Source organism: Nelusetta ayraudi, unplaced genomic scaffold, assembly GCF_046127955.1.
Source record: "Nelusetta ayraudi isolate G7.1 ecotype Tasmania unplaced genomic scaffold, CSIRO-AGI_Nayr_v1 ptg000008l, whole genome shotgun sequence".
NCBI classification, from domain to species: Eukaryota; Metazoa; Chordata; class Actinopteri; order Tetraodontiformes; family Monacanthidae; genus Nelusetta; species Nelusetta ayraudi.
This window is the reverse complement of record NW_027466058.1, coordinates 1,409,571-1,423,032: the sequence shown is the minus strand read 5'-3', so window position 1 is coordinate 1,423,032 and position 13,462 is coordinate 1,409,571. Positions and strand designations below refer to the sequence as shown.

The 13,462-nt window shown below is 42.6% G+C and overlaps 1 protein-coding gene across 1 annotated transcript in view; it reads right to left on the bottom strand.

The window, feature by feature from the left end:
• Positions 1-1,906: 1,906 nt before the first annotated feature.
• Positions 1,907-13,462, bottom strand: part of hpse2 (heparanase 2) — a 41,849-nt gene continuing 30,293 nt past the window's right edge. The window contains exons 7-12 of the mRNA XM_076018564.1: positions 12,980-13,073; positions 12,150-12,256; positions 11,841-11,955; positions 9,140-9,285; positions 5,809-5,955; positions 1,907-3,561 (exon numbers count right to left, since the gene is read on the bottom strand). Of these exons, the coding sequence (XP_075874679.1) occupies positions 3,399-3,561; positions 5,809-5,955; positions 9,140-9,285; positions 11,841-11,955; positions 12,150-12,256; positions 12,980-13,073 (772 nt within the window). The 3' untranslated portion in view covers positions 1,907-3,398. The remainder of the gene's footprint in view (positions 3,562-5,808; positions 5,956-9,139; positions 9,286-11,840; positions 11,956-12,149; positions 12,257-12,979; positions 13,074-13,462) is intronic.

Sequence of the window (13,462 nt, the reverse complement as noted above, 5' to 3'; positions counted from 1 at the left end):
GAGATTTAATAATAGAATGAAATGGCTGTGCAAAACACAGTAATACTGTTGTGAATAAAATTAACGTGGAACAAGATTTTTCTTTGAGAGAATTTACAACGCACGCGCACACACATGCATGCATGCATGCATGCATGCACGCACAAACACACACCCACAATCAGTCGATGTTTATTTTGTCCTCGGTATCTAAAGGTATTGGTACATACAGTATGTATTCCGCTTGCACATATACCCAGCAAGCAACGGGTTGTTTCTCGTAGAGTGTTCCGATGGCCACACACACACACACACACACACACACACACACACACACACACACACACACACAAATATCAGTGTTCAAAATCTGCGATCACAATATTCCGCAGACTCTGTGCACTCGGCTTCTGAGCAGAGAGCAAAGAGACCCATAGTAACGTAAATATTTATGTTTTATTAACCTTGCTTGGCTCACAATGGCCCCGAAATGCCAAGAGTTGTGCGTCGAGGCCCAGAGTCTAATCTAATCCATCAGTTTTCTGGGGATCCGGTATTCATGGAAGTCTTATTTAAGCTGACTCCTGTATATACAGAGTAAACATGGAGAAATCCTCAGTGTACGCTAACAGGGTGAAAGGGGGCCTTGTATGTCTCAGAACGGATCATTGAGTATAAACAGTGTTGGGCAGGCCTGGGTAACAGTTACCTCGGCTAAGGAGGCGCTGTCACGCAGCGGTGGCCAGACACGGTGCAGCCCTCTAAATCACAACTCAATTAGATTTTGTCAGAGGAAGTGACGTCCGAGAGGCGCAGGTCTGTATGATAAATAAATAAATAGAAAAATCATTATTGCAGAGGAGAACCTTGTGATCCCGAGGCCCGAAAGGTTCTGTGTTTACCACCAAGCGGCTAATTGAATTCCTGCAGGACAGCGTTTCCCACTTAGCCAACGTGCTTTTGATCGTAATTAGTTACAGCCTCAAAGTGTTTATTTGGATTATGTTTTGCCGTGGCAAACAGGTACATATTTTCCCAACTTAGCATTGAGTTTTTCCATATTCAAATGCGTGCTAGGCCCTCGGAGGCACCTATTGCTGAAAGGAACAATGCTTCTCCCCTCCCAGCAGGCCAGGTGTTAATGGGCCCTGTTTGATGTCTATTCACATCAACAACGTGGGCCTGTTTGAAAGGAACCACATGCACGGCGGGGCCGTGTCTCTGAGGCCAAACATTTCTGCCTCTTACATGAAAGCGCACGGCCATTTTGCCCCGGCTGGAACTTAAAACAAAAATATAATCAGAAGGTACATGTTTTAGATCACCTGCCAGTTGCATGACAGTGTCACGAAATCCCACCGATGCACCGGCGTCCCCCCCCCCCCACACCATCCATTGGGTCTTTTAGAATCTCAGAGAAATCAAGAAGAACAGCATGGAGCGCTTGCCGGGAAGGTCGGTAAGATGAAACCATCCGTCTAACCCGCTACATGAATGCAGGTTGTCAAAGCCTCAGGAGAGATCTCGCCAGGTTAAATGAGTCAGGGCCGGAGCTAGAGGCCACCGAGCTTCATGTTTCCCATCAGCAGCTGCCTGTTGCACCGACACTGACAAGACAGCCTAGCCCTCCCGCCCCCCACACCCCCCAGTACAAAGACTCCCCAGCTGCTTCCACATCTGCTCCCTGGGTGAGTAATTGCGCCGGACGACCTTTGTTTTTAAGAAACTACAATTCAACATTTTCACTGGACGCTGTCTCATATATTACATATATTTCATTTTTCTGTTTTCCTTCCATGTGCTCCGGCAGGATCCGACGCTGAGAAGTTCACACTGACGTCTGTTGCAAATCTAAGGTTTCAAGGAGGGGGCAGAGCGATGATTCATTGTCGTCGAGGGAAAGAAACATGCGCAAACGTCTCAGATTCTTGTAAACTTTTATTTAACAAAATGTATATACATATATGTATACGGGCACGTTTTATACCAAAATAAATGCTCTCCAAAAGAAATATGGACACCTCTACATTATCTATAAATACATTCTTTACCTGTAATGATGCCAGGTGGTGAACCTGCCCGTTAAGCTTTCAATGTGTCACAATTCATGTCATCACCAGTACAATGTTTTCACCGTCACTGTCGACCGTACTGGACAGTTTCTAAATAACGTCCTTAAAATGTTGTTAAATGAATTATATAATCGTTTAAGATGATGATAATCTGCTTCAAGGCTCTGACATGCATACAACAAGAAGACCTCTCACCCGTCCTGTTAAAAAAGGCTTTTAAAATGATCTTAAATCACAGAAGGGGCATTAGTAGATATTTAAAAAAAAACAAACATCTTATGGTAAATTTATATGTATAAAAAAAAGCAAATCCGCCGATAATATATATTAGGAGTTTACTTGTGTATATTATTTACAATACATTTAATAATGATTAGACGTTAAAAGAAAAACAAAAATGTAAAACACACACTCACAAAACACTGTGTGCTTATATATTAATATATACATACACCAAAAATCCCAGCAGCATTCGAGAATCATAAAAACGTGAGACCACACCAACAATATGACGCACAAAACAAACTCACACAAGTGGTTACTTAGAATGTTGACCTAAGGCAAACCCGAGATAACGCACGGAGTCGCGCTGTGCGAAAACAGATCATGTTAATACGTGCGCAGCACCGCCGACCTCTTCTGGAAATCACACTGAGCAGCTCCACTGGTCGGACGGACGGGCAACTTCTTTTTTTTTTTTTCTGTCTTCGGACTGACAGAGCGGACACATCAGCAGCTTTATTGTTTACAAAGATGTGAACGCGAGAACGTGGGTGATGTCACCGCTCTCTTTCAATAAGCTTATGCAGCTTGTCTCTTCAGACGTGAGAGGGAAATGTTTAAGATAAACGTAGACAAGAGCGTGTTGGAGGAGGGAACACTTGGCAGCCGCCGAGAGGAAAAAAAAAAAAAAGGTTTAACGCCAGGCAATGGAAATTCAGCTTAACACGGTTTGATATTACACTATAAAAAGAACACATAGTGGCACAAACAATAAGAACAGTCTTGTAGCATTAAAGAAATTGTGTACATTTTTTTTTTAAAGTGTTCAGTGCAGCCCTGTTATTGTTTCGCGGGCAAGTCTTTCTTTGCAATACCACAAAAGAGAACATGAAAACTTCTTCTAAGCTGAAGCGGCAGATACTGGCTGTTAATGAAACGAGTGGACACGGGCATTCTGCCTAGGTGATGTTTTAAGCATTGTGAGGTCGCAATAATTGTTCAGTTTTCCATGGAGACAGTAAAAAAAAAAATAACGAGGAATTACCCTGTTTGTCAAACTTTGGCTCAAGACGGTTGCAGATCCTGGAGGACTTGCTAGCATCGCGGCGGCGACGACGCTGGACGTTATCTCCTGCAGGCGTACGCGTTGATGTTCTTGATGACGTAAAAGCCGATAGTCATGGGAGGCATGGCTATTGTTCGTCCCGCCCGTAATGTCTTGGGTTTCAGCTCGGGGAACGTCTCGTTGTCCACCATGAGCAGCTTCTCGCCGTTCAGCTGCACGTGTCTGCGGGGGAAACAAGGCTGTGAGGCACGAGCTGAGGGTTGCGCACGCGTTAAGTGAACTGGGCTTTCACACCGACCGACACAGGGAGAGAGCCAGCGTCATTTGGTTATAATGCAGGTTGTTGTACACACGGGGGAGCTGTTGTTAAGAAAATTGCTATTTTATTGCATCAACGCCAAACCGTGAAATGAGGAGGAGATCAAAGTTCTTGAACTAATAATCGCTACAATTTAGTTCCATTTTATAAAGTTAAATAAATATTAACAATTTAGATGGCACTTCTCAGGAACACAACAAGCCAAATTACAATAATATTACAATAATAACACTATTTTCTAAAAATGATATTTCGTATAGTTTGGTACTGTGTTGAAAATCAACAGTTTCTATAAAGCAATAAAATAATTTATTTTGGTTCTTTTAAATATTTAAAGGCCCACCTAATAAGAAAAGGCAAGAAGATCAGAAGGTTTAACACAAGCAATGTTAATGTTCCTCCTTGTTGTCGGGGGAACATCATGAATTGAATTCAACAACCCATTGAGCCGCCACGTTTCTGCGCCTCCTTCCAGTTTTTATGTTGATTTGAAAAGAGCAAATTTGTGTTTTTTTCACACATTTTCACACACAAAGTGAAAATAGTTAGAGCTGACATGTTAGCCAAGAGTCAATTTGAGCGTGTGCGTGTGTGTGTGTGTGCCCGCGCTCATATTTTTCTTACATTGCATTGTGACTGACATTAATGGCCACATTTGAATCAAAAATTCTTTAATTCTTGTTATAACTTTTCAGGCATAGATTCTAATAATTATATGTTGTTTAATAATGATTAAACCTGATCAATGAAAGCACACAACGTGAGGCGTTCCATGTATTTTGTTGTAGACAGGTGGTGGTGATGCCCTTTTTAAATTAGTTTAAAAAAAAAAAACATATTTCAAAATCCTATTACCATATATCACTTAAGGTACAAAACTAAGAAAGAAGAAGTTAATGGATTAATCGTTGCTATCATTATTATGAAACACTGCAAGAGAAAAATACATTTTTAGTCAACTAACAGAATGAGATGTCACCAATTGTCAGCGATCCTAAAGTAAAATCCAACACAAGGGAGAGACTGGCCCCTTTCAAATGTATGCTTCATTCAAACTTGGAATTTGAACTTCTTCTGACTCTGAATAAAAGTTATTGGTAGCCTATTTTTTTATTGGTATCTTGTGAAATTCACAATATTAAAACCATCAAGTTCTGCGGTCTGAGAATGTTTTTATGAGAAACTGTAATTAGAAAAAATAAATCATTTGGCATAGCTATACGTACTGTTTCTGAATCAAACCAAAATGTCTAAACCACTAAAGCATTGAGTTAAAAAGCCCCATGAGCTCAACTAATTTACAGACATCTGGTGTTGCTGAATAAAAAAAAAGAGTCCCATGGACTGCCAGCGCCAAAGAAACACACTGGAAGCCAGAAAAAGGCCCATCATTAGTTTGCTCTCCCATTAATTACCTTGTGATTCCCACCTAACACCTAAAACATCCTCCATCGTCGCGCTGTTATTTCAGGATAACGTCTGAGCTTCAATTAAGGCTGCGCGCAGGTTTCGTATAACAAAAGGACACAGAGCCTTGGGTCATCAGGTTGTTATTCCAAGTTTTCAGGCTTAAGTCTGAGTCAGAATAACAGGCGAGGGGGCTCGGAGAGAAACAGAAAAAGGCCGTAAACCTTTGAATTTAAGACGCCTTTAAGGCAACGCAAAAAATTCTATGATCTTGTTAAACGACACATAATATATATATATATGTATATATATATATATATATATATATATATGTATATATATATATATATATATATATATGTATATATATATATGTATATATATATATATATATATATATATATATATATATCAGACTCAAATTAATTTAATGGAAAAATGTCCTAAAAAGAAAAAAACAACACTGAGCCCATTGTCCCATCCAATGGTAAAATGTTTCTGAGGCTGACAAAGCGAAATAGGTTATCTTTTCATTTCATCCCGTTTTCTTTTGAAGGGCCGCTGTTTAAAAAGCTGGTAATGTGAGGAAAAAGGGAAAAATAAATACACGGTGGGTCGTTCTGATTCGCACCACCAGCACCTTTTCGGCCCGGCTCCCACAGCGTGGAGGAGGAGAAGTGAACACAGATCTTATTGACAGAGAAAATATCAGCGGGCCACCGCGGCCGGAGCGCGGCGCTCACCTGGCTCGAAGTCCGTCGGCGCCGTAGGGCTGCAGCAGGTACTGATGGACGGTGTTGTTCCGTAGCGTTCCCGCCAACTTGATTTTTTTGCGCGAGCGGTGGAGGTTGATGATGTAGATCGTTATGGAGCCTCTCACGTAGTTGTGGCTGCAGGCAAAGGGAAGCAGGACGGAGACTGAGTCAAGGAGGTCACTCGTCTCCGCCTCATGTGGGAGACGATGCTTTGGAGACGCGACGCAACAGGACGCATCTCCACATCTGTTAATCCAGATCATTATCATATATAACGTTTCCATACTGAATGGGATCCTGTATGATTAAAGATGACTACAAAGAGAGGATGGTCTTTTAAAAAAAATTTTTTTTTACTGTGTTTGTATCACATATGCAATAAAATAAAACCGCAACCTCTTGATCTAACCGGGATCAAAAGGCAAGTAAGAGGAAGGGGGAAAAAAAAATTAATATGCAAAAGATAAAGCCGGCTCACGACCGGCGTTTCATCACAACGCAAGTTGTTCTTCATTACAGTCGGGACCTGTGATCTATTTTTAGCACTGGGCCCCGGCGTAATGAACCGGCGATAAAGATTTTCGGCGGCTAAATCATTTTTAGAAGTGCTACCCGAGGGGTCGGCTTCTCCCGCACGCGGATCAAGATGGCGAATGGCTGCGAGCGCGGCGGACAACACTTCTTCAGTTACACAGAAAACAGCGTGTGACCCCCTCTCCCCCATTCCCCCACCCGAGTCGAGTCCCTCAGCACCGGGGACTCAACTTGATAGGAATACTGGGCCAGAGTTAAATAACTATGTGAGACAGATAAGACAAACATGATAAAATCTAATAAGGGGGCCAGATATGAGGACAAAGACAACAGAGCCGTAGTGAATACCACATGTCAGCCCCGAGTGCGCCGGGTCAGGGAGGAACGCTCTGAGAGGCTCCTCCCACTTACCACCTCCGAGCTCTCCGCCGGCTAAACCTCCCCAAAGCCCTGCGACTTTTTGCTTCGATGTTTATCAGGGCTCTTTCGGCTGAAGGGGCGAGCCATTTATTTTAATAACCCCACTCCACATCCAACGTGCTTCATATTTATGGAGAGAAATAAATTAGCGTACTGTTAATGGGAAAGCCAAGTGTCTGCCGCTGCGTAAACTCTTGGAAGCCGTTGCTGAAAAAAGTGGATCGGGGGTCTGAATGATAAATCAGCTGCCAGATGAAACACGGGACAATTATCTTCAAGACCCTTTCTTTTTTTTTTTCCCGATCGGTGACATTTTTACGGATCCAAACCAGGAAAGGAAAAAAAAAAAAACCCACGTAGATGCTGTTTGATGGTTTGAGCATCCCTGGAAAATTAAAGGGACAGGGTTGAAGTGGATGTCACACAACAAATCCCGTTTCCCAGAGCCCAGTGGAAAACATCCGTCCGTTGAACGCAATGCTGTTAGCGCAGGCTAACAACGGTTGGCCCACTAAAGGGATGACTGTGTGAAACCACCAAGTGGTGGCATTTGGAGGTTCCACATTGTGAGAAATTCACTTAAGCAGTGTTTTCCAGCAATAATGTGAGCTGTCAACATGCCCGGCGGAGCCTCAGTCCTTTACTGCTTTTAAAGTGCCTGGTAGAACACAGCGAGGATCGGCCCTTTGAACCCTGCCGACACCTCTGCCAGGTTATTGACCACACCTCCGGCCAGCTGCTCCTTGGCCGCTCTGAGATCGCCCCAAAGCCGTTCCCGACCTGCACGACGAACAACAAATCATCGGTTCTGGCGCTAGGCTGGAACCAGGCACTGCTGCTGCTGCTGGAGGCTGACATACGGTCTGGATACGGTCTGGGAAACAGGACTAGACAAGGTCATTCCTGGAGATCCAGAGGTCTTTTTCAGGATGATGAATCGTACAAAGCTACTTCACTAGACTTTGGGATGAAAAATACATTTCCACATAGCTAGACTCTGACCCTTTCATGCATGAGTGATGACAACTTTGTTTAGGTTTGTTTTCTCGATTGTTTTTGTTTTTTCTTTGGCATGAACTTTAGTGAACTTTATTTGACACTATGAGAGCAGTGCCTGTCGTAAGCATATATTTTGCTAGGGTGGTGTCAGTTGAAAGATGATACATGGTCAACATGTCATGAAAATCACAACAGTGAAGTGCGATTTTTTGGCTACTTTGGCCTCTATGTCTTTAGAACTCTTTGTCCTGGAAGGCAGAAGTTACAGAGAAAACTGCATTCTATAAAGAGATTATAATTCTATATTACATTACTGATTAAATTGAATGCAATACCATCAGTTGTCTCTTACTTTAGAAGCATCAGTGAGATGTCCTTGTTCCTTGAATGAAGTTGCCGTTACTGCTACAGCGTGCCAGGTGACACCTGGCGTGTTGAGTGCAACTCTGCCATGAGTTCATTGCCGTTGATTCCACAGAAAAAGACATCTTGGTGTCGTTCCACTCGGCGACCTTCGTGCACGAAAGGGTTAAGACCTCTCTTTCGTTGCTAATTCACCACATCCCAAATGAGGGCTACAAGAGGGTCCACTTACGAGGAACTATTTCAAATATTTGCATGCATGTCATCAGGCTGTTACGCAACTCCCGCCTGGCCGCGGAGCATCTATCTGTGCTGCGCCCGACCACAACTAAGACGTTCCACCTGTAAGAGGGCCCTGTCTACGGCGAGGTCGAAAGCCTAGCCTGCTGCTGACAGCCGCCCGGCTGGGTTAAATGATAACCTTGAACAGGCCACGGTGGTACTTTTTATCTCCTCCCGGCACAGACCGCCGTATTGTCCTCCCAGCCCCCGAACCCGCCTCAGATGCCCCCATCCAGCCAATCTGAGATGGGATGAAGGCCTCGCGCACCTTTCAGCGGCTCTTTGACGGCGGGGGGACAGAAGCCACACACCTGATAAGTGATACCCGTTAACTTTTATGGCCGCTGAGCTGTGAATGAGCGAGTGTCTGCGCGCTCCTTATTTATGGGAAGTCAAACGGCACAGCAAAGGATTTTGTTCTTAGCCAGACACTTCGCCTCAGGCGTTTGCAAGAGGACACACGGCAGGGAAAAAAAAAGGTAAGTGGTTAAAAAAAACAAAAAAACAAAACAAAACCCTGCAGCATCCTGTTCTCAATCTAAATCTTCAAGGACCTTCCCAAAGTGATGCTACACATTACCGGTGGAATGTAAGAATATGTGTTTTTTTTCATGTCTGCCAAAAAAAGAAAAAAACTTGAATATGAGTTACAGATACACACTGACACAGTACGAGTTTAAATGCAGATGAAAAAAAAAAAAAAAAAACTGGCTCAACGTACTTGTAGTAGCTGGTGCAGTGGGCGTAGATCCGCAGCTTGTCTCGTATGACCCGGCCTGGTTGTGGCTTCCTCTGAAGTCCGGCCACCCGGACAGCCAAGACCCTCGGACCGACGAGACGCTTAAAGACCAGGGAGAACCAGTAATCCTGCCATTGAAAGACAGACACAAATACACTTGGCGTCACTCCTACGTCTGTTTATCATCTTAATGTTTGGGATGGGATTCCGCCTTCTGTCTGCATTGGACTTTTCAGAGGACGTCCGCGGCAGCGAGACAGTTCAAAAACTCAACAACTCTGCTGTTTTCAATCCAAGTGTAATATCTTCACTGTAAGGGGAACACCATTACGGATTTGCTCGATTTATTTGTTTCCTACTAGGGGGTATCCTTAAAGTATCCTCATACATTTATCAAGGCGTAAAAATGTCTCGGTGAGTGTTGAGCGATAGATTGCAGAAAAACGAGCGAACAAGGCAGGATGTCTTTCAGATGGTGAAAGGTAGCGACGCTGTCAAGGCTAAATATGTCAACACTTTCACACCCCTCCGCGCTCACAACTCATTGTGCAATCTAATGCGCCCATTTGTACCCAACAAGCGCTGACCTTTTTTGCAACAGACAGCTCTCGAATGTGACATTTGGTCCAAAGCAGTATGAATAATTACGAAGCTCAGCTATTACTATCTAACAGTCAACGGCCCTCGGTCTCACTTTTTAGACTACACAGACTCAACACCTCTCCAAGAGACCCAGAACAACATGTGTTCCTCAGGAAGTTCCCATGCAATCCTGCATATGGCAACATTTAAGGGCTTCTTTTTTTCCACGCAGGCTTTAACTTAATTTGCTGCCCAGGCATCGAAGAGGCAGAGCACATTATGGAACTGTATAGTGTTAGCTACAGGAGAGAAAAAAAAGTGTAAAAAGGGACAATTCTATCTCAAAATATGTAAAAATGGCATATGCAATTCCATTGATTTGTGTTACGATTTCTAAACTCAGACAAAAAGAAACCATACATCCCACAAAAGAGGAAGGGAAAAAAACTGTCAATGATTTCTCTTTTCTGATTCAACAGAAATGTCGTTGCCAAGTCCAGCACAGTAAGACCATCTATCGGAGACCACTTAAACCTTGTCAGCTGCTTATATCAACGGTTCAACAATTACGACAACTGTAACAACAATTAGCGACAATCGTGCAAATGGGACAGATTTCTTTGTACCAAAATATCAACCAACAAGGTGGTAATGATGATAATAAAAATAATAATAATAATAATTTGCAGCAGGCTTTTATGGTCTTGCAGGAAATTGACAATGACCTTAGGCTTTGAACTTGGACAAATAGGACTGCCGAGAAAGTGGATCTTTCCCGGTTCTGTATCTGAAAAAACAGGAAAATCCTCTGGGGGGAGACCACACACTTGTGAAGAGTGTAAATGAAATGGGGCAGGAGAGGAACAATCCTGGACTGACAAGCATGTTAGGGTCATTCAGGGGGAGGGAGTTTCAAAAGGAGGCTTTCTACGGTGACGTTAATCTTGCGAGGAAGATAGGCCCAGTAATAAATTGTTTGGCGCTGAGCGCAAACTGGCCCTGCAGCATGCAGAGCCTTCGGACATCCAGCCATGTTAAAAGCATTTCACTGTTGGCGGTGAACCAAGATATTGTAAGATTTAAACAAAAAAAAAAACGAGTAAAGCCAACTGAACTGTTTGATATTTCCAAGTTAAAATGAGCAGCAGAGAACATCGAAACAGAACCAATATGTATTTGAAATCTATATAAAATATTGTTATGGTTAAAGTCAAAACGTAATTCTGCATCGTTTTCTAATCCAATTTTCTAAACAGAGGATGAAAGAATTTATTAAAATGCATTGTAATTTAAATATAAACTTACCTTATCACCATTCTACGTCAACAAAGGCAATAAAATGTATGGAAAAATAAATAAGAAAAGGACAATTTCTTTCATAACTTCAGAAATGTGTTTTATGAAATTGGCCTATTGGAGCATTCCATCACTTCTCTGCAGTGTTATTTGAGATATATTTAAGTTCAGATTCAGAGTAAGAAAAGGATAATGACCAAGAAACACTTGACACTTTTTTTTATAAACCATAATTACACTTTATAGCATCTTTATTTAAGAAGGTTCAGAGGAGATTTTATACAGAGTTTATTCTGTTTCTTCTTTATTCAGTCCAGATCATTAAAAAACAAGGAACTAACCAATTCCTCGTTGGACTTAACGTTACATTTTGCTCAGCGTTGCAAGGCTACTTCACTGACATCTCTGCGTATTGGCCTCTCGGGTTGCACATCTCTCAGCGGCCAACTGTCCTGCACCGAGGGGTGCGCGGCTGTGATGGCCCGAGGGGGGTTGGGGGTCGAGGGGGGGGGGGGGGGGCACTGACACTGTCCTGAACCACTGACAAAAGTCTAAGGTTACACGCTGTTTCACCCCCGCGTCTAGCCACTCATCACCACTAAACGGCTTTCATCTCACCTAATAACTCCCACGGGAAAGAACGGGAGGTGCCACTGAAAATGATGCTGGCTCTGACACAGAGAGGGTCTGAAGGACAGTGCCGTCCCGAAAAACATCTTGTGGCGATGAAGAGGGGCGAGTTGGGACACTGAGAATATATGTATTAGGGTTTCTCACTGATCATATGGATCGAAGACAGACTTACAGGTAAAGGGTTAAAGTTCTGGTCCACCAGGTGCGAGTATCCATAGTCGAAGAACGAGTGACGGAGCACAGCGTCGATGCCATGCAAAGCAGCCATGCCCAGAGTGTTCACCCACCTGAAAGAACAAGAAAAACAAAACAAAAACAAAAAAAACAATATAAAATAAATCATCAGGACTTTTACTGTAGGTCATTGATTCCACTGCAGAGTGACATTTAATATGACAAACGCACGCTGCCAAAAGTCACAATCTGCCAGTAAAATTCACAACTGTTTGCGGAACACATAAAGATTCTTTGCTGTACTCACAGAAAACCAGCAGCATATGTGTCCGAGAGATTGCTTGAACCCCCTGCCCACGCTGGCGCCAGTCCACCCAACCACACTTTTTTACCAGGACTGTGTGTGTTCACAACCTACATAAAAAAAAAAAGGCAACTTCATTGAAAAAGTATTTATTTGCATGTCATCAGTAATAACATTGCGGTTGGTTGTTTAAAGGACTCGTAGAATTTAGGAGGGTATTTACTGGTGAGATTAGTCCAGTGGAACAGAGAGCCGACGATGTGTTTTATTTCTATTTCAAAAAGTACAAATAGTTACAGAAGACATGTGAGTGTCTTTGTGTGTTCGGGGGTCAGTTTAGCAAGCAGTGACGGGTATGAAAGCAGATTTACTGCCGAGAATTTATACCTGTTCCTTTTTATCACCTGCCTGTTTGTTATTTTCTACTTCTAAAGAAAATAATAGTAGACTGCTACCTCTGACATTGCATATTTATGAGTGGGTTGCATGGATTCTTACATTGCAGCATTTTGAAATCCACCAGAAAAATATGTGAGGTCTGCTTACACTAAAGCTCTCAGAGGCAGCAGATGATGTACAGCATTCTTGAAGTCTTCTACCCCTGTTTTTTTTGTGTGTATTTCAATCACTTCCCTTCATATTTCAGTATCACGGGACATAAAGCAAGGGCAAGGAATCATAAAAATAAGAACGAGATGGCGACAAAGCATTATACATACGTCTATGAGGGATTTTGTTTGAGTGAAATGAACACAAGAGAGTTGCGTTAGACTCTATTCTTTAAACAGAAGAAAACTGCGGGAAAAATGAGAGCATCAAAAAACCACACATACCCTGGTGACTTTAGAGAGCTGCTCTGCCAGAGTGTCCAGCAAACGTGTTTTTAGGAAGTCTTCTACTTTATTTACTCTGCCATCCATGAAGTAACTGTAACACAGAGCAAGAACAAAATGAAAGCTATATAAATAAACTTTGTATTTACCATTTTTCTCACATCTCATACCCGTCGTCTTTCCCGTTTAACTCATAATACGGATGGAAAACACCACAAGAAGACAAACACCATTTTTACAACAGTCGGAAAGTACCGCCACCATGACAAAACAAAACTAGATTAAGAATACGGGGGTGCTTCAGTGACTCTGCCTGCAGCATTGTTAACACATTGAGGTAGACATATAAGAAACATTATCAATTAGAATCAAAGCCTTTTGAAATATAAGTATTGTTATTAAGATTCACAGCTGGAGTCACAGGGGGGAGACAATAAAACATGTTTCTGGTGCCGTAAAACACGTGTTGCTGCACTGGGAACA